Source organism: Macaca mulatta, chromosome 2, assembly GCF_049350105.2.
Source record: "Macaca mulatta isolate MMU2019108-1 chromosome 2, T2T-MMU8v2.0, whole genome shotgun sequence".
Taxonomy (NCBI): Eukaryota; Metazoa; Chordata; class Mammalia; order Primates; family Cercopithecidae; genus Macaca; species Macaca mulatta.
In genome coordinates, this window is record NC_133407.1 from 10796963 (window position 1) to 10816357 (window position 19395).

General features: G+C 42.2%; 1 protein-coding gene and 1 long non-coding RNA gene across 5 annotated transcripts in view; one reads left to right on the top strand and one right to left on the bottom strand.

The window, feature by feature from the left end:
- Window positions 1–2282, top strand: part of LOC144338985 (uncharacterized) — an 80058-nt gene extending 77776 nt beyond the window's left edge. The window contains exon 5 of the long non-coding RNA XR_013413505.1: window positions 960–2282. This is a non-coding gene — a long non-coding RNA (uncharacterized LOC144338985). The remainder of the gene's footprint in view (window positions 1–959) is intronic.
- Window positions 1–19395, bottom strand: part of LOC106997166 (uncharacterized) — a 102563-nt gene that overhangs the window by 13602 nt on the left and 69566 nt on the right. The window contains exons 4-9 of one of the 4 annotated variants that reach the window (XM_077991232.1): window positions 17886–18014; window positions 12399–12462; window positions 11177–11211; window positions 7086–7105; window positions 6790–6966; window positions 2081–2169 (exon numbers count right to left, since the gene is read on the bottom strand). In XM_077991232.1, coding sequence (XP_077847358.1) covers window positions 2163–2169; window positions 6790–6966; window positions 7086–7105; window positions 11177–11211; window positions 12399–12447 — 288 coding nt within the window. In that variant the 5' untranslated portion in view covers window positions 12448–12462; window positions 17886–18014 and the 3' untranslated portion in view covers window positions 2081–2162. Of the gene's footprint in view, window positions 1–2004; window positions 2170–6789; window positions 6967–7085; window positions 7106–11155; window positions 11212–12398; window positions 12463–17885; window positions 18015–19395 lie in introns of those variants that run through there. The other 3 variants (XM_077991230.1, XM_077991229.1, XM_077991231.1) reach the window with 3 other exon arrangements.

Below are 19395 nucleotides of genomic sequence, written 5' to 3' on the forward strand. Positions count from 1 at the left end.
GACAGGCTCCTCCCTGCCTTCAAGAACTTTGCAGTTGGGTAGGAAAATAAGCCTCATCAAGTTACTCCACTGTAAAGGGGAAAGAAGGGAGTGTCTCAAAAGGTGTGTGAAGGATGAGGAATGGGGAAGGGCTCATTAGGCTGGCAGGGAGCTGTTAACAGAGAGAGGCATGGGCAGCAGATGAAGAGGACATAGTCAGTGTAAGACATTAACAATGAAATGATAAGAAATATTTATTGAGTATTCACTGTTCACCAATTGCTTTACATCTTTTATCTTCACAACCGTCCCTATAGGAGGTGCCATTATTAAATTCGTGTTTACAGATGAGGGAACTGAAGCTCAGAGAAGTCATGCAACTTGTCCAAAGCCACACAGCTACTCAAACTCAGGCTTTCTGGCCCCAGAACCTGATCTCTTAACTCCTACTATACAATCTATGACTATTATACCATCTGTTACTACTGTATTATCTTATTGCTCTCAGCAAGGGACAGACAGCCAGCACCTATTTAGAGGGCAGTGAAGAGCAGGTTTCCTGAAGCACTTGACGAGTGTCAGGGGGTAGTTGGAATACAGTGAGAAAGATAGGTTGGGACTTAATTTATGGAGAGGCTTGACTGCCAGGGTGAGTGATTTGTACCTAACTCAGGAGGTTGTGGGAAGCCACTGAAGGATTTTGAACAGAAAAAGTACACGTGACACAGCTGTGTTTTAGGAAAATTCCTCTAACAGCAGTAGGCAGCTTAGGTTGGAGTGGGAAGACATTGGTGATGAGGAGACCACACTGGAGGTTACTGCAGGATTTCGGGAGTGATAAAACAAAGGCCTGACTTAGGGCAGGGTGGCAGAAATAGAGCGAGACTCGAGGTCAGATGCTCTCCTCACCACTGTTATTGTAAATAATTGTAACCACTGACCACATGCTTGACCTGTCTTAACTCATGTCATTCTCCTAGTAGGCTGCTACATCGGATTGCTTTCCCTTTGACTTTTCTTGCCCCTTCTTCGTCTCTACTGATGGCTCCCCATGGCTGGCAGTTTTCCTGTTTGGGGATCAGGGTTTCAGACCTCTTCTTGGAATATATAAGAATCACAGGCTAAGAAAACTCAGGATAGAGGAATCATGATCACTCAGAACTGTTTATTCTCTCCATTCTGAAGCTGATGAAATGGAGGCCTGGACAGGATGAGGAACCTTTTATATCTAGGAAGTGATGGTGCTTGGACCAGAGGAGGGAAATCTTTCCCCACCTGTTAACATCATGCTCCCGTTCTCCTGCTTCCTGGGTCAGGCTGGAGGCCCTGCAGCTGTCGGGGGTGCCAGATGGCATCTCAGTCACCAGGCTGGAGGGTGCCTGAGGACCCTGCGGTCAGCCCCAGCTGGCAGCACTACCTCCCAACTGGCACTGTGGGCACCAGGGTTCAGAGGGGCTGAGTGAAGGAAGCACGTGCAGCAGAGGGGCAAGAATGCAGGTGACTCATGCCCTTTGTAGTGTGACTTACAGCTGTCCAGGGGAGCATCCCAGCCTACGTGAGGCAGTTGCCATCTTTGCTGTCAGAGAGTCGCTCTTGACCCAGGCAGTCACTGACATCAAGAGCGGAGGAGACAGTTTGGTTGTAAAATGGACAAACGGTGCAGAAGAAGCAGTACCCAGCTGTGAGCGAGGAAACCTCGACTCCACTCGCAGCTTTGCTCTTGCCCTTTACAACTGTGTGACCTTGGGTAAGATGTCACCTGACCTGAATAAGCCTCACTCTTCTCATCTGTTCACGGGTATAGTAATCTTTGCCCTCACTATCTTGGAGATGTAAAGAGTGATCTGTGGGCTAGTGCTTGAAGGGAAAAAACAAAGCCTTCTGCAAACCTAGAGAATTCCAAACGTGTCATTACTATTATCATGATTCATGCGAATACTAATATCATTAAACATTCATTCCAAAAGGAAATGTGATGATAAAATATTAACATATCTCCATGAGGGGTACATTTGAACTCCGTACCGTTTTTGCAACTGTTCTATAAGTTTAAAACTACTTCAAAATAATTTTGTTTAAAGTTAACATTCTCTTTAGTTACCTTCTCTTCCATGCAACCAGGTTCACTAGGCAGCAGCCATACCTCAGTCAACAAGAGAGGACAATCTCTGCCCTTATTGAGTTCACATCCTAGGAGGCAAGGGCAACAATTAATCAACACAATAAATATGCAAATTATCTGCTGTGTTTGGAGGTGCTAAGTCCTATGAGGAAAAAACGCAGAGCAGCATGGAAGAGTGGGGTGCAGAAGTCCCAGATTTGGAGTGGGGAGCAGGTACTGACTTGCAGGTTGATATGTAAATAGCGTGGTCAAGGTTGGGCCTGAGGGAGAAGGTGAGATTTGAGCAGGCTTGAAGAAGAGGAGGCTGTGAACCGAGCATATGTTTGTAGGAAGAGTGTACCAGGGGAGGGCAAAGGACTAAAATAGGAGCACATCCTAGAAACAAGGAGGCCAGTGTGGCTGGAGCAGTGTGGTCAGCTACTGGGGTACCTGGGAGAGCAATGGGAGATAAGTTCAAAGAGGCAATACAGGGTGAGTCTTGTAGGGCCTGGTAGGCTCTTTTGAGGACTTGAGATTTTTTCCCAAGAGTAATGGGATACCAAGGCAAGAATTTGAGTAGAGGTGTGACATAATTCAATGCGTATCTTAAGAGGATTATTTTTACTACTGTGCTGAGAATATACTAAGGGGCACAGGGCTGAAGCAGAGAGAAGCAAAGGTTGAAGAAGGTAGTAAGTGATCACAATATTCCAGGAAGAAATGCTGGAAGTTTGGATCAGAAGGATAGCTGCAGGTGGGGAAAAACGATTAGATTCTGGATACTTTAAAAGTAGAGCCGGCTGGCCATGATGGCTCACATCTGTAATATCAGCACTTTGTGAAGCTGAGGTGAGTGGATCACCTGAGGTCAGGAGTTCAAGACCAACCTGGCCAAAGTGGTGAAACCCCATCTCTACTGAATATAAAAAATTAGCTGGGAGTGGTGGTGGGCACGTGTAATCCCAGCTACTTGGGAGGCTGTCATGAGAATTGCTTTAACCCGGGAGGTGGAGGTTTCAGTGAGTTGAGATTGTGCCACTGTATTCCAACCTGGGCAACAAGAGCAGGACTCTGTCTCAAGAAAAAAAAAAAAAAAAAAGTAGAGCCAACATAAGTCTTTTAAGTTTTTTGACCTAAAATCCATCTCCAAGGCCCTTTCTAGCCCTAAAATTCTTTGACTGCACTACAATATCATCATCGTCTCCTCAAACCCCTCTGCCCAAGTGTGAAGAGAGAGACAGACATTGTGCTACTTTTACACTTACAGATCGAAATTCTCTCAAGTGGCCTGAGGTTTCTGGGATGACGTTTGCTCAGTCTTATCTCATGCCCGAGTATAAATACAGCATGCAAGAAAAGGTTATCTTTCCCTCAATCAGAGGAACTGCCAAGCACAGATCCAACCCCCAGTGACTATGGAAAGGCCAGAAATGTCAAAAAAGAGAAGTATGAGCGTGAAATTGCACACCCTAATGAAACACCTGGCCCCCGAGAACAAAGTCCATCCTGTCACTGTTCTTGATTGACAGGTGTATGATCTGTCACTTAGGCAACACCTCTTATGCACTGCCACTTGGTCTCCCAAGCCCAGGGATTCCCCTTCAACCTCCCCTCCACATTGCCACTAGACACATGATTCCCAAGAGCAGTGGAGTGGTCTCTGTGCTGGCATTCTCAAAAGCCCTGCCCTGGCCCACCAGCACTCATGCTGGATCGCAGCTTTATGAAGGACCCTCTTCTCTAGAAAACCACCTCTTGCTCCCCTGGATCCCCCAGTTACTGGTAGAGGCCATCCAGGTGGGAAGAAGGGTGAATTCAATTTGGAGGAGCTGCAATCTCTTGACCTCAATTCCACCTTGGCAGTTTCTGTGTGATACAGCCTTCTTCACTTCCTGCCCTAATTGCTGTGCAGTGTTACCATGGGCTGTTAAACAGCTGCCACCTTCTACCACAGACCTAAATGCCATCCAAGGGCAGGTAAAACTATTTCTCTTTTCACAGAGATTGCTGGAGGAGTCTTCTAGAAGAAGCATGCTAGGAAATGTGCAGCATCCCAGGGGCCCTTCCAGCGCTCTTGGCCTGTCTGGCTCCCTTGCCTTGTTCTTCGGGGTTGGTCGCCCTGCCAGCTCTCCTTCCCACAACCACCCCTTCTGTGCTTCCTTCTTAAAGTGTATGGGTAGGGCTGAGAGTTTTATTCTGGAATCATGGAGGAATAGAAAATATTTCAGCTGAAGGGGCCTCAGCATTCACTCCTTTGTTTAATAATCAGTGGAATCTCCTTCTTTCACCTCCCAAGTGAACCTGATCTGGAGTCCCAGCATATAAAGTATACACAGGCAAAGCACCTTTGGTTGAAGATGGGTCAGGAGTCCTACTTTAATTGTCCTCCAACCACCCTCAGAGATTTGGAGTCCAAGATACCAACCCCATAAGCTCCTAATTTTTTTAAACCTTTTTGTTTGGCACATGATGATCCTTGAGGTAGAAAGTTTTATCCCAGCTCACTCAGTCAGTCATAAAAGGGACTGGATTAGGACTCCAAGTTTCCTGATATTCAGCTCAGTTGGTTAAAAGAGCTCAGGCAATTACTTCCTGTTAACCAGGTCTGACAAAAGACAAAACAAAATAAAATAAATAAGTAAAGTGCTCAGGCGTAAGACCATCAGGTGCAAAGATCTCAGGGCTTGGCCATAGAGCACTGGGACTGCTGGTGGCCGTGGTACCAGAATTGCTCTTCCCAGCTTACCACAGCCAATGGCATTCCCCTCCTCCCATCTACTTTCAGTGAGGTGATGTCGGCAGCTTGACACTGGCTGTGGTGGGAAATTAGCAAATACCTCAAGAGGAGAGATCTCCATCCTCTCAAGAGCTGGTAATGAAACATTTTCCAGCACACCACTGGCTTGGGGGTATGCAGTCCTGTCTACCAAGTCCTGAAATAGACCTTCTTGTGGAATTTGAGATATTCAGGGTCCCGGTGCGGCAGCTTGCACTTGCAATCCCAGCATTTTGGGAGGCCGAGGTGGGCAGATCATTTGAGGCCAAGAGTTCAAGATCAGCCTGGCCAACATGGTGAAACCCCATCTCAATTTAAAAAACAAAAATTACCTGGGCGTGGTGATGTACATCTGTAGTCCCAGCTATCTGGGTGGCTGAGGTACGAGAATCACTTGAACCCAGGAGGTGGAGGTTGCAGTGAGCTAAGACTGCGCCACTGCACTCTAGCCTGGGCAACTGAGCAAGACCGTCTTAAATTAATTAATTAATTTAATTAAAGACATTCAGGACCAGTCATGATTCATCACTCAAGGAGGCCTTTGGAATGGTCTCATCCATAAATGACATACGATAATGTCTAAAAATCTCACTGATAAGGTCTATGGGCCAGGCAGCTGGGTGGAACAAAATAGAAAATGGCAAGGAATGTGGTGAAGCACCACTGTGTATTAATTTGCTGGGGCCACCGTAACAAAGTATCACAGACTGGATGGCTTAATTTAGTGTCTTACAGTTCTGGACACTAGAAGCCCAAGATCAAGGTGTTGGCAGGAATCCTTCTGAGGGCTGGGAAGAGCGAAGCTGCTCTACATCTTTTTCCTTGGCTTGTAGACGGTGTTCATGTTCACATGCTGTTCCCCCCTGTGAGCCTGCCCATTTCCATGTTCCAATTTCCCCTTTTTATAAAGACGTCAGTCATATTAGATTAGGACCCACCCAAATGACCTCATTTTAACTCGATCAGCTGTGTATATTCCCCATCTCCAAATAAGGTCATATTCTGAGGTACAAGAGGTTTGGGCTTCCACATATGAATTTTTCAGGGAAACAATTCAATCCATAACATACGGCAGGATGAAAAGAAATCTGAGGGTCAGATCTGACCTGCTGACTGCTGTGATGTAGTCTACTTGCAAATTTTATAGGTATGGAAACTAAAACTCTCACAGAGAAGCAAGTGGCTCTCCAAAGGTAGTGGGCAGAGAAAAGCAGAGGCAGCCCTTCTGATTCCCAGGCCAGGGCCTCTCTATGCCACTTTTGGTCTCCCATGATTTGGAGGACGATTTCACCAGTTGGTGCATCACCTCAACACCCTAGAAGAGTTTGTAAGCAGCCGGAGGGCCAGGATGTGTCTGCCCATCTACAAACTGGCAGCGTGGGTGAAACACACAGAAGATGTTCAGAAAGCCCAAGTTGAATTTCATCGAACTTAATGATTTGTCCTTAGTAGAGATTCTGGGCGCTCCTGGGCTCAAGGTTACTTTCTGGTCCCTGCACCATAGGTTGCTTTAAGGCCTTTATTTTTCTGGTAGTCCTTTTTTGTTTGTTTTACTACAGACTGACAAAGTGGAGATAGACAGGACCAGCATTAGAACTCCAGGGTTCACCCACTCTTGTTGATAGTAATTGAGACAGCAAGTCAGATCATTGTTTCAACTCCCAGACCTACTAGATCTATCATATACCAGCAGTTTGATACCATACTAACCTACTCTGAGTCTCGTATTCTTATCAGAAAATTGGGGCTAATAATACTTAGCTTACTCAACAACTCATTCATTTGTTCGTTCAATCAATATTGTGGGAACTGCTCTGCATACTGGGCTCGTAACAGTGAAAAAGCAACATAGTCCCTTTCTCCTGCCTTTCGATATGAGAAACAAACCACAGTCTATTGTTCTATTCTGTAATAACACATCACAGAAAAGTACCGGCTGGCTCCTGGGGAAACAGGAGCAGGATAATCCAGGCGAAGTTGGGCCCAAGCTGAATCCTGAAGGGAAGGGCCATCCAGGTGAAGAGTGGAGTAGGAAGGAGCAAGTATTGTCAAGGGAGCAGAAGGGGTCCACGGAAATGTGCTGGGCATAGGGATTTGCATGCCTGAAGATCTAGATGAGAAAGAGTATGGTGGTGAAGATTAATGAGATAATGAGATATGTATCACATCATGCCTGGCACTAGAACATACTTGGCAAATGCCTCCTGCCCTTTGCTTTTAACAACATACCTATAGATTTTATTTCTCATCTCCAAGACCAGAAATGTCAGCAGAAAATGGAAAAATATATGTTAGTAATATGACTGCAAAATTATTGAAATCCATGTCCTTATTTATAATATTCTCAATAAGGCATATTTATTTGTTGGAAAGGCATGCATTTTATTTTTCAGATACTTGAAATAAAATTATTGTAAATATATTTACTCATGTGCATTTTTTTTTTTTTTTGCGTGAAACAACTACTCTTCCTTGTCCATGAAAGGAAGAGTAGTTACTACCATCTGACTTCAGATTGTCATTGAATACAAATGTTATTGTTTGTTCTGTAGCCTCTCCTTATCTCCACACACCTTTCAGTCTTTGATCCCAGGCTCTTCACATTAGAATTCTCCACTGAACTCGAGACTATATTGCAGAAGCTTTATGAAACATATACATAATAGGAAACCCACTAGTACCCATTAGGGTACTTTGCTCATAAAAGTAAAAATGAGAGCAATGACCTCCAATGCATATGTGTTTGTATTTTGTGTGGGTTTTTTGTAATGTGCACACCAACAGAAAGCATATTCCACCTTTATTTAAAGTAATATTGGCCTATGTTGCACAATTTAATATTATCATCTCAACTGATTTATTATCTAGTTGTCTAGTAATTGAATACCAGTGTGAACAGAGACAAAACTAGGTAGAAACATCATGAGATATTTTGATAAGCAGTTAGTATTTTTTCCAGATATGTGCATAAGCACTGAATATAACTTTTCCTTATTTCCTTTTCTTTTCTTTTCTTTTTTAAAGTATATTTCACTGTTAATAACTTGGATTTGTCTAGTGCTTTGTCAATCATAATGCACATCCTCATTTGTTTCTTCACAGTATGCATGAGGAGGGTGGCTATTTCTTTTTATTATCATTCTCATTTTACAGTGACATAAACTTGTTCAAGGTTGTATAGGTTCTAGGCTGGGTACGGTGGCTCATGCCGGTAGTCTCAGCACTTTGGAGGCCGAGGTGGGTGGACCTCCTGAGGACAGGAATTTGAGACCAGCTTGGGCAACATGATGAAACCCCATCTTTACTAAAATACAAAAATTAGACGAGTGTGGTGGTGGGCACCTTTAATCCCAGCTACTCGGGAGGCTGAGGCAGGAGAATTGTTTGAACCCAGGAGGCGGAGGTTACAGTGAGCAGAGATCACGCCACTGCAGTCCAACCTGGGCGACAGAGCAAGACTCCATCTCAAAAACAAAACAACAAACAAATAAAAAGCAAGATTGTGTAGGCTCCAAGTGACAAAGTCAAATGTCATTCCAAAAAATTCTGGGAGCTAGAAAATCTCTTCCACTTCTGAATTTTGGTAGCATAAAAGCTCTATGCAGACAGAGACCTTGCCTATTTGTTTCAGCATGGTATCCCCATTGTTTAGTCTAATGCCTGGAAAGTCTAAAGAACTCAATCAACAGTCATTTGGGTTCAACTGAAATCTGCAACCTGTGTTTTCTTGTAACATCAAGAGTTGATGCTGAAGTGATTATATGTTGAGGAATGCTAAGCAGCTGGTGCCCAAGAAGGTAACAAACTAAATGCTATATAAAACCCAAGAATATATGGCATATATCTGTGCCACAGCAGCAAAAATAGCACCCACAAGAGTGTAGCGATTCATGTTACAGACAAACATCACCACTGCTTGTGACTGGAGGTGGGGTGAAGAGGCTGGTGGGATATCCCCTGATTCCATTCTTGCTTCTTCCTTTCCCTAAAGATATCTCTACAGGATGCTGGAGCTCCAGGGGTCTCCTATAATTTGGTCTGAAAAATTCACTGGATTTTTCCAGTCTGTTAATACTTCCTTCTTAAAGCTTTAGCTTCTCAAATTGGTACGCATTTAATTTAGTTGCAAAATTAGTTGCTTATTGGTATGACATATTAAACTAACAATTTACCCATAAATAGCCTGCTATAATTTACACAGCATTTTCCCAAGACAATCATTTTATAGATAAGGAAGGAAGATCAGGGGAGTTAAGTGTTTTTCCCCACATCATACAACTAATAATTTACTGCACCAAATTTAGGTCTTTTAACTCAAGATCTCCAAGTCATTCCAGTATGACACTTCCAATGTGACACTGGGGCTGCCTAACAAACAATCCATGAAAATAATGGGCTATAAGAAAAGCAGGGAAGCCTATTTGTTCTTTCTCAAAACCTTCTTTTATTCCCTATGAGTTCCATAAGCACAGCCCACTCTTTCCCACTCCCCATTCCCAAATCTCTCCTGATTAGGCCTGCAGTGACTAATGGTTGACGTAGCCATGGTCTGTGAATTTTTAGGGTAGAGTTGGAGGACCTCACTTCTGAGCACTTTTCCCTGTAGTCACCTTCCTAAGAATGTCGTCCAGATGTGCTCTCTCAATATATTAAAAATTAAGCTCATTGTGTTCTCCCCAAACTTTCTCTTTGCCCGTAGTCTTTAGCTCTGTCCATAACACGCTCACCTGCCTAGATGCCTCAGTGAGCAACCCAGAGGCCATGCTAAGCTTCTCTCCTCCACTTTCTTTCTCTCCACCATCCATTCTGTACAACTGGTTGAGTCTTCCTCTGGGGTGGTTCTTCAGTACATGTCTATATCCTGACCCTAATGTCACTTTCAAGTCCCCATTGGATCTCATTTGAGTTTCTGCAATATAGTCGCCTAACTGGTCTGCCTGTCTTTCATTTCCCACCAGTCTCTAAAATGAGGAGTATAAGGTGAGACTCTGCTGTGTACATAGTGGAAGGAGCAAGGCTGGGATCCATGTAAAATGCTATATAATTTTTTTCAAGATCAAGCAACAGACAATGGCCGTATGTATGCTTGTTTCTGTCCTCTCTTACCAACTTCCTCCCCACCTTATTCTCATCACATTTCCTTTAAAGAAACCACACTGTTGAACAACAGTTGGGCATTCTAAAGCCGGGCTCTATGCTTGGTCACAAAAAAATGGCATCCTGGCCTAGACAAGAAGGAAGATCATAGACAGCAACACCACACAGGAAGTTGACATGGCCTCAAAACACACATTACACTTACATGCTGGGCAGGAGCTGGGGCTCCCCAGGATGTTTCTAACAGAGGTACCCAAAGAGTTTGTCTGCAGCCCCCTTAGGGACACACAGTCTGCTTTGAATCTTCGTTAGTCTTTCTTTGTTCACACTCCCCTGCTCTCTGGGGCGCTGTTCCACAGCAGGGACCGAGTGATGAGAAAGGACGACTAGGTTTTGGAACCAGAGGCCCCTGGTGATCATGGTTAATTCTCTTTACCTCTTGGATCAGTTTTCTCACCTGTTAAGTGACATTCACCAAACTCTCCTCATGGTTCACATTGAGAACCAAGAATCACATAACATATTGAGGTCGATGTCTGAGAGGGTGAGGACATTGGTTTTGGAGTCAGAAGACCTGGAGTTTAGGTTCAAGGTATAATATTCACTATCTAATGTAGGCCCAGTCAGTGAGCCTCTCTGAACCTCTGCATCTTCATCTGTTAAATGTGATTAAGACTATGTCTCTCATACAGGGCTGTTGTCAGGGTCAGGTGAGACAATGCCTATGAATCATAAAGTACAAGACACATCTAGTGTCATAATATTATTCTAGTTGTTACGGAGTGCTTTCTGGCAGGTAGATATTATATCATGGCAGAGTTCTCTTCACAGCCTAACTCAGCATCTTGCTTGTTAGAGGTGTTCACTGTACATTTGTTATCTGAGATCCATCACACTGAGTCTCTTGACCCTGCCTGCTTGGGGAAAGCATGCCCCAGGGGCATATGTGATGCAGGGTTGGAAAATCCCAGAGAAAGGGATCCTGGTTTGTCTGGAGGTGGCCTCTTGCTTTGGGTGGTCAAGACACCAAACAGTGGTGCAAGAACTGCAAGACAAGACAGATCCTTCCAGGTGGGGAGCACTTACAGAATGCCTAGGAGCATTTTGGTTAGATTGCCTGTTTACATGTGAGGGTACTCACACATGTGTTTCGTGTGTGTGTGTGTGTATGTGTGTGTGTGCATGTGAAGAGCAGAGAGCACTGATGTCGTTGACGCATTCACCTTCTGCAGCCACGTCAGCCATGCCTTCAGTGGAGCTGGGGAAGAATAGAAAGAGAGCTGTACTGGCATCACAAAGCCTGGGCTTTATCCTGGCTCTGCTGTGCTTCTTCTAGGCAGGGCTTCAGTCACATACTTTGTTTCCCTAAGTCTAACCTTACTACTCTATAGAACCCAAATTGCCTCACAGATGTCTGCACAGATCACAGCAGGTGTTAAGGAGCAGAAAGCTCTCTGGGAAATGAGAGAGTTCCCTTATTACTACAGGGACACTGAAGCACAAGGGAGACCATTGTCCCCAAAAGCCAGGATCCATTTCTACCTGTAGCACCACTGGAGCACCTGCTGTTGGAAAGATTGTCTTCCACAACTTCTGAGAACTGTGCTCTACCATGCCATACAGGGACTCACTGAATACTAAAAACTCTCAATTGTCCATGGATCAAAAGTAAATGAATAGGACACTGTAACCTAAAGGCAAGTGTAAGAAAACTGAGATTTAAATGTCCTGGGACTGTAAAAATAAAAATGCTAAGGAGTCAAGCTTTACCTAGTAATAAAAATAAACCAGGAGAAAGAGCACCACACCACAGCTTAGAAAGCATCTGTTCTTTCCTGCTCTCCCCAATTGATCCCCGAGGACCAGGCCATATCTTCCTCATAATTGCATATTACTGTGCCTGGCACATACTAGAAAGCTATTTAAAATTATGTACTTGTTAGCATATTGGCATGATACTATGTTCACAATGTATCATGGTGAGTTATAAAAGCAGTATGGGCAGTGTGTATACATTTCCATAAAGAAAAGACTGGAAACTATTCAATAAATAGCATTATCTCTGCATGATATAATAGGGAGTTGTTTAAACTTTCTTCTTTTTAGTTTCTAATCTGTAATTTTCTACATCCAACATATGTTAGTTGTATAATCAAAGTTTAAAATGTACATATAAATATACAACTAAACAATTGATCCTTGAACAATGTCGGGGTTAGAGGTGCTGATGCCCTGCAGTCAAAATTCCATGTGTAACTTTTGACTCCCATAAAATTTAACTACTAGGAGCCTACTGTTGACAGAAAGCCTTACTGATGACATAAACAGCCAATTAACATACATTTTGTATGTTATATGTATTATATACTATATTCTTACATTAAAGTAAGCTAGATACAAGAAAATGTTAGTAAGAAAATCATAAGAAAAAGAAAACATGTTTACTATTTATTAAGTGGAAGTGGATCACCGTAAAGGTCTTCATCCTCATCATCTTCACGTGAGTAGGCTGGGAAGGAGGAAAAAGAGGAGGGATTGGTCTTGTTGTCTCAGTAGTGGCAGAGGTGGAAGAAGTAGAGGGAGAGGCAGGAGAGGCAGGCATTCTGGGTGTAACTTTTATTGAAAAAAAAAATCTGCATATAAGTGGACCCTTACAGTTCAAACCTGTGTTGTTCAAAAATCAACTGTATTTTTTAATACATCCTTTAGCTTTTCATTTCCTTTTGGACTTTCACAGTAAGTTATAAAAATAGGGATTTGGGAGTTTGAGAAAAAATGAGATGTTAATTCCTGTAAAAATTAAAGTGTTTGTAAAAATTGTCATCAAAAGCAATAATGGAGGTTGTTTTTGCTCTCAATGACATACAAAGCACCACTAAACGTGAGACAGTAGCGTGTAGTAGGAACTCCAAAAGAGTTCATACTGTCTAACCTGTTAATTCCAGTCACGTTGAAAACAACTCATATATGGAGACCTGGCTCACCAAACTCAAGATATCTACATCCTGGATCACTATATCAATTTAAAGATTTTTTTAGTTTTAAAATGTCAAGTGTGCACATTATGTCATTTTATAGAAATGTTCATATAAAATAATGCTGTGTTCTATATATACCTACTTATAATTCTATGAAAACTTATGTTTATTAAGAAATATAAAAATTCAAGCAATGTAAAATAGAAATTACTTATAAGTTATTTATTTTGTAGTATCACTTAGTTTTATCATTTTTATTGAAACCAAGTAGAAATAATAAATGCTTGCACATCAATAATTATAATAATTTCGAAGAGTTCCTCAGAACTTCAGACAGTTGTAGCAGAAGGCGATAATGAAGCAAACATTCATAGACTACACTATTGCTGGGAGTGTAAATAGATCTATGTTCTCCATGCATGACTTGGATATACATTTGTCAAATTTTAAAAGTGTCATTCACTTAGTTCCATCAATTCTATGTTAAGAATCTTGTGGGCATGGTGGCTCATGCCTGTAATCCCAGCACTTTGGGAGGTGAAGGCAGGTGGATCATGAGGTCAGGAGATCGAGATCATCCTGGCTAAAACAGTGAAACACTGTCTCTACTAAAAATACAAAAATTAGCCAGGCATGGTGGCACGCACCTGTAGTCCCAGCTACTCATGAGGCTGAGGCAGGAGAATTGCTGGAACCCGAGAGGCAGAGCTTGCAGTGAGCCAAGATTGCACCACTGCATTCCAGCCTGGGTGAAAGAGCAAGATTCCATCTCAAAACAAAACAAAACAAAACAAAACAAAAATCTCTACAAGGAGAACTATAAAATACTGCTGGAAGAAATCCTAGATGACACAAACAAATGGAAAAACAGTCCATGCCCATAGATTGAAAGAATAAATATTGTCAAAATGGCCACACTGTCCAAAACAATCTACAAATTCAATGATATTCCTATTCAGTTACTAATGTCATTTCTCACAGAACTAGCAAAAACTATTCTAAAACTCTTACGGAACCAAAAAAGAGCCTGGATAGCCAAAACAATCCTAAGCAAAAAGAACAAAGCCAGAGGAATCACATTACCCAACTTCAAACTATACTATTCAGGTGAAATATTTGGATCATTAAGAAAAAAAAGAAGAAGAACAAACTATACTACAAGGCTAGAGTAACCAAAACAACACGGTACTGGTACAAAAATAGACACATAGACCAATGGAACAGCATAGAGAACCCAGAAATAAAGCCACACATACAGCCATCTGATCTTCAACAAAGTTGACAAAAACAAACAATGGGGAAATGATTTCCTATCAAATAAATAGAATGGTGATGGCTTGCTAGCCATATGCAGGAGAATGACACTGGACCCCTAGCTTTCACCATAAACAAAAATTAACTCAAGATGAATTAAGGACTTAAATGTAAGACATCAAACTATAGGAATCCTAGAAGAAAATCTAGGAAACACCATTCTGGACACTGCCTTTGGGAAAAAGTTTATGACTAAGTATCCAAAAGCAATTTCAACAAAAACAAAAATAGACAACTGGGACCTAATTAAACTAAAGAGCTTCTGCACAGCAAAAGAGACTATCAACAGAGTAAACAGACAACCTACAGAATGGGAGAAAATATTTGCAAACTAAGCATCCAACAAACGTCTAAAATCTAGAATCTATAAGGAACCTGAACAATTCAACAAGCAAAAAGCAATCTCATAAAAAAAAACAGACAAATGCTATGAACCATAACTTCTCAAAAGACCAACACAAATGACCAACAAACATGAAAAATGCTTAAAATCACTAATCATCAAAGAAATGCAAATCAAAATCACAATGAGGTGCCATTTCACACCGGTCAGAATGGTTATTATTAAAAAGTCAAAAAACAACAGATGCTCTCAAGACTGTGGAGAAAAGAGAGTGCTTAAATACTGTTAGTGGAAATGTACATAGTTCAGCCACTGTGAAAAGCAGATTGGAGACTTCTCAAAGAACTTAGAACTACCATTTGACTCAGCAGTCCCATTACTAGGTATATATCCAAAAGAAAATAAATTGTTCTACCAAAAAGACACATGTACCTGTATCCTGTATGTTCATCATGTACTACTCGCAACAGCAGAGATAAAGAATCAACCTAGGTGCCCATCACTGGGGGATTGGATAAAGAAAATGTGGTACATATATGACATGGAATATATACAGCCATAAAAAAGAAGGAAATAATGTCCTTTGCAGCAACATGGATGCAGCTGGAGGCCATTATCCTGAGTGAATTAACACAGAAACAGAAAATCAAACACCACATGCTTTCATCCATAAGTGGGAGCTAAACAGTGGACACTCATGGACATAAAGATGGCAACAAAAGACACTGGGGGCTACTAGAGGGGGAGGCAGGGGGGCAAGGGTTGAAAAACTATTGAGCACTATGCTCAGTACCCGGGTGAAAGGATCAATCATACTCCAAACCTCAGCATCACACAGTATATCCAGGTAACAAACCTGCACATTTACCCCCTGAATCTAAAATACAAGTTGAAATTATATTTTTAAAAATTCACCCAGGAATAACCAGAGACCCAAAGACATTTATCTCATTATTATTTGTGATGGGAAATAAGAGAAGTTACCAAAGTGTCCAATAGTAAGAAACACATTGAATCACTCTAGTCATAGGGTGAAATAACTAGGCAGCCACTAAGGACATTTCACAGTGGAAGAGTATTTAACATTATGAAAAAGAGTTTCATTAAAACATACAAACTGCCAGGCGCCGTGGTTCACGCCTGTAATTCCAGCACTTTGGGAGGCTGAGGCAGGTGGATCACTTGAGGTCAGGAGTTCAAGACCAGCCTGGCCAACACAGTGAAACCCTGTCTCTACTAAAATACAAAAAAAATTAGCTGGGCATGGTGGCGGGTGCCTGTAATCCCCAGCTACTCGGGAGGCTGAGGCAGGAGAATCGCTTGAACCTGCAAGGCAGAGGTTGCAGTGACCTGAGATAGCTCCATTGCACTCTAGCCTGGGTGACAGAGTGAGACTTCGTCTCAAAACAAACAAACAAACAAACAACAACAATGACAAAAACAATCAACATTAGATTACCAAATAGAACATGCCATGTAATTACACTTTTTAAAAAAGTGAAAATCAAAATATTGGCAAAGGTTTTTTCTAGGTGGCAGAATTATGAGTAATTTAATTCTTTTTATTTAATTTCCAAATTTTCTATAATAAATATATACTGTTTTTCAGTTAATGAGCATTCAAAATGGGTAGCAGCCAAAAGTTCTGAGGTAGACTATTTTTTTTGTTAAGTTAAAGACAGAAATTTCATCCCCCATATCCAAATCCTTTTGACTCTACCTGCCAAACATATCTTCTCCTCACTAACACTTCCCATGTCTCGATAAGATACAGAGAAATTCCTCAGCCTGATCCTGCTGCTTCCTGGATAGGAAACCTTTCTTCTGGGCCTGCTCTCTAGTCTGCTAGTATCAGTCTGAATTGGAGGATTTATCTTCACAGGCCCTCAGTTTTCTCATCTTGAAATGAAAGCTTGAACTTGATAAATTCAGAGATCCAGTCCAAGTCTGGTCATGAATAAAAGCCATGAACTCAATTTTTACAAGCTTTTCTCATCATTGGCTTATGTGGAACATCTACATAATATTGATAGCAAATATTGATGATGCAGTGAATGTGTTATGGGTTTTCTCCTTTTTTTTTTTTTTTTTTTTTTTTTTTTTTTTTTTTGAGACAGAGTCTCACCCTATTGCCCAGGCTAGAATGCAGTGGTGCGATGTCAGCTCACTGCAACCTCCAACTCTCCCAGGTTTAAGCGATTCTCCTGCCCAGCCTCCTGAGTCGCCAGGATTACGGGTGCGTGCCACCACACCCAGCTAACATTTTGTATCTTTAGTAGAGACGGGGTTTCACCATGTTGACCAGGCTGGTCTTGAACTCTTGACCTCACGATCCACCCGCCTAGGTCTCCCAAAGTGCTGGGATTATAGGCGTGAGCCACTGCACCTGGCTGGGTTTTCTCCTCTTGTGTAGAACACTTTAAGTGGCACGAAGCCTCTAGACCTTCCAGACCTGCCTCCCTTCTGTGTCCTAGAAGAGCAAGACAGGCATTTGATGTTGCTGTTGTAGCATTGATTTTTATTTCTAACCATTTTTTTCTATATATTTTGTTTTTTATCTTTTGTCTTTTATTTATTTATTCTTTTTTATTTGTGTGTGTATGTGTATTTATCTTTGACGTATTACACGTAAGATGAAGGCCTTAAATTTTCCCGTATGTAGAAGGGAATAAGGAAAGCTCAATTTCATGTTGAACAGCATGATACTCTGTTTTGAAATCCAAACTTGAATTTTTATTCTAGTCTGATATTTAGAACTTGATGGCCACGTTAAAAATTATGAGTCCCAGCCCACATTTACTATACACGAACTATTGTTCTGAAGTCATATTTCACCATTACATAAAAATGAGGTGTTAAACACTAATTGCATACCAGGCACCTGTGTGGGAACTCTTCCCTCCAGAAGCCTCAGCCCTCCACTCGGGGAGACCCACAGGAGAGAGCTCCACCCAGGGTGGGGCATCTGCTTGGGCTAGGGAGAAAAGCAGGCTCATCCAGTGGTGTGAGGCAGTGTTAGTATCTACAGCTCCCAGAGAGCACACTGATGGCTTTCAGGTGATGCATAACTGATATGTAAGCAGGTCTCTTGTCCACTAACAAGGCATTGACTATGGAGCACTTACAATCTCAACTTCCAGTCTGGGAAGCATGTCATTCGGGGTACATTAGGACCCTAGACCCCCAAGCTTCCATTTCCATCAACCCTCTTCAACTTTGTAGAAAAGTCATTTTCTCTTCAAGCTTAGCATATAGATCTTTCCTTCACAGATAAGACTTGCTCCTTCAAGAGCTCACCTAGGGAGGGTGAGGGCGTTAGCTCTGGGGCTGGGCTGTCTGTTTCCGAATCCTGGATTCTCTCCTTCCTAGTTGTGAAAGCACAGGCAAGTCTTTTAACTGGTCTGGTCCTCAGTTGAGTTGCCTTGTCTATAAGATGGGAAGAAAAATAACAACTCTGACTTCATCAGGTTGTTGTAAGGATTAAACAGTGCTGAGAATAGTGCCTGACACAAAGTAAGCATGCAATACATGTCAGTTGTCCCCATCAGTGGGAGAGATACTTGTCAATCATGAAAGTACAGCATGTTGTGTTATATGCTTTAATAGAGGTGTGTGGCAGGGAAATGATTAATTCTGAGGGATTCACAGAAGACTCCTGATCCAGTTAGTATTCTATCAGACAAGCAGAACCACTTTGTGTGATACAGGACAAGAAATTTACTGTCAGACCTTACTGAGTACAACTGTAGGAATTGGCTGTTGCTTCTGAGTTTGTGCTGGACTTTAAGGGTAGGCAGTGGAGAAAAAGAAATGGGAGTGCAGCAGGAGACAGCAATGATGGTCTGGACCTTGCCAGGCACACTAGCACCTATTCCTGTCTCTCACTGCCTCCAGCAGAGAATGTTGGTGACCTGGAGAAAAATCTGGTGACCTTCCTCACAGAGCTATTCATGCTGGCCCAGGATTCAGAGAGGTAGGAACTGGAGAAGCCAAGGGCTCAGCTGCTGCCCCACCTAGACCAGGTGAGCCAGCAGATCAGAGACGCATGTGTAAGACACCACAGTACGGGGCGTCCTGCACCAACCTTCTAAATGTTAAAACAGTCGCTTCACTTCTATATTTCAAATATTGTGCAAAATATCTCTTGTGGCCAACGCTAATATGGAACTCTGCAGGGAAGGGGGTCTGAGAAATGTAGCTCCATCTTATCTAAGTTGACCCAGCATAAATTAACCACATCTCTACAAAGGAAGCAATGGAAAGAGTTCTAAAAGAGTAATCGTTTGCTATGAGGACAAATGAGAGGATATTCTGGGTCCAGGGAAGGTGGTGTTTAGAGCTATGAAAAAGTCTGCTGCATTCAGGACATTCATAGTGACTGCAGCATAGGCATTTTGCTACTAGGCCATGGAATTAGCCCAACATAACCATGAGTCATGGTAGTTAGAGGAGGCACAGATCTATCTGTCCATTGAATCACATTTTTTCATTAACAAAGACTGGTTTCTTTTTCTTCTCGGCTAATGTCTTTCCCATTACCAAGGCAATTAAACAATAGCAGTGGAAGGAGCATCGAGCCTGGAGCCAGGAGACCTGGGTTTTAGTCCTAGCCTTGCCCCATGCTCTGTTGGCGACTTTAGACAAGTTTTTCACTCTCTGAAGTGAAATCTCCAAAAGGAGAGATTGGAACAGAAGTGATAGCTAAATCTCTAGTGTCCCTTCCAACTTTAACATTACCTGGTTCTTGGCAATTATACGATGGCAAAAGAGGCACAGTAATTTTCATTCTGGTGAAAGCCCAAACAGA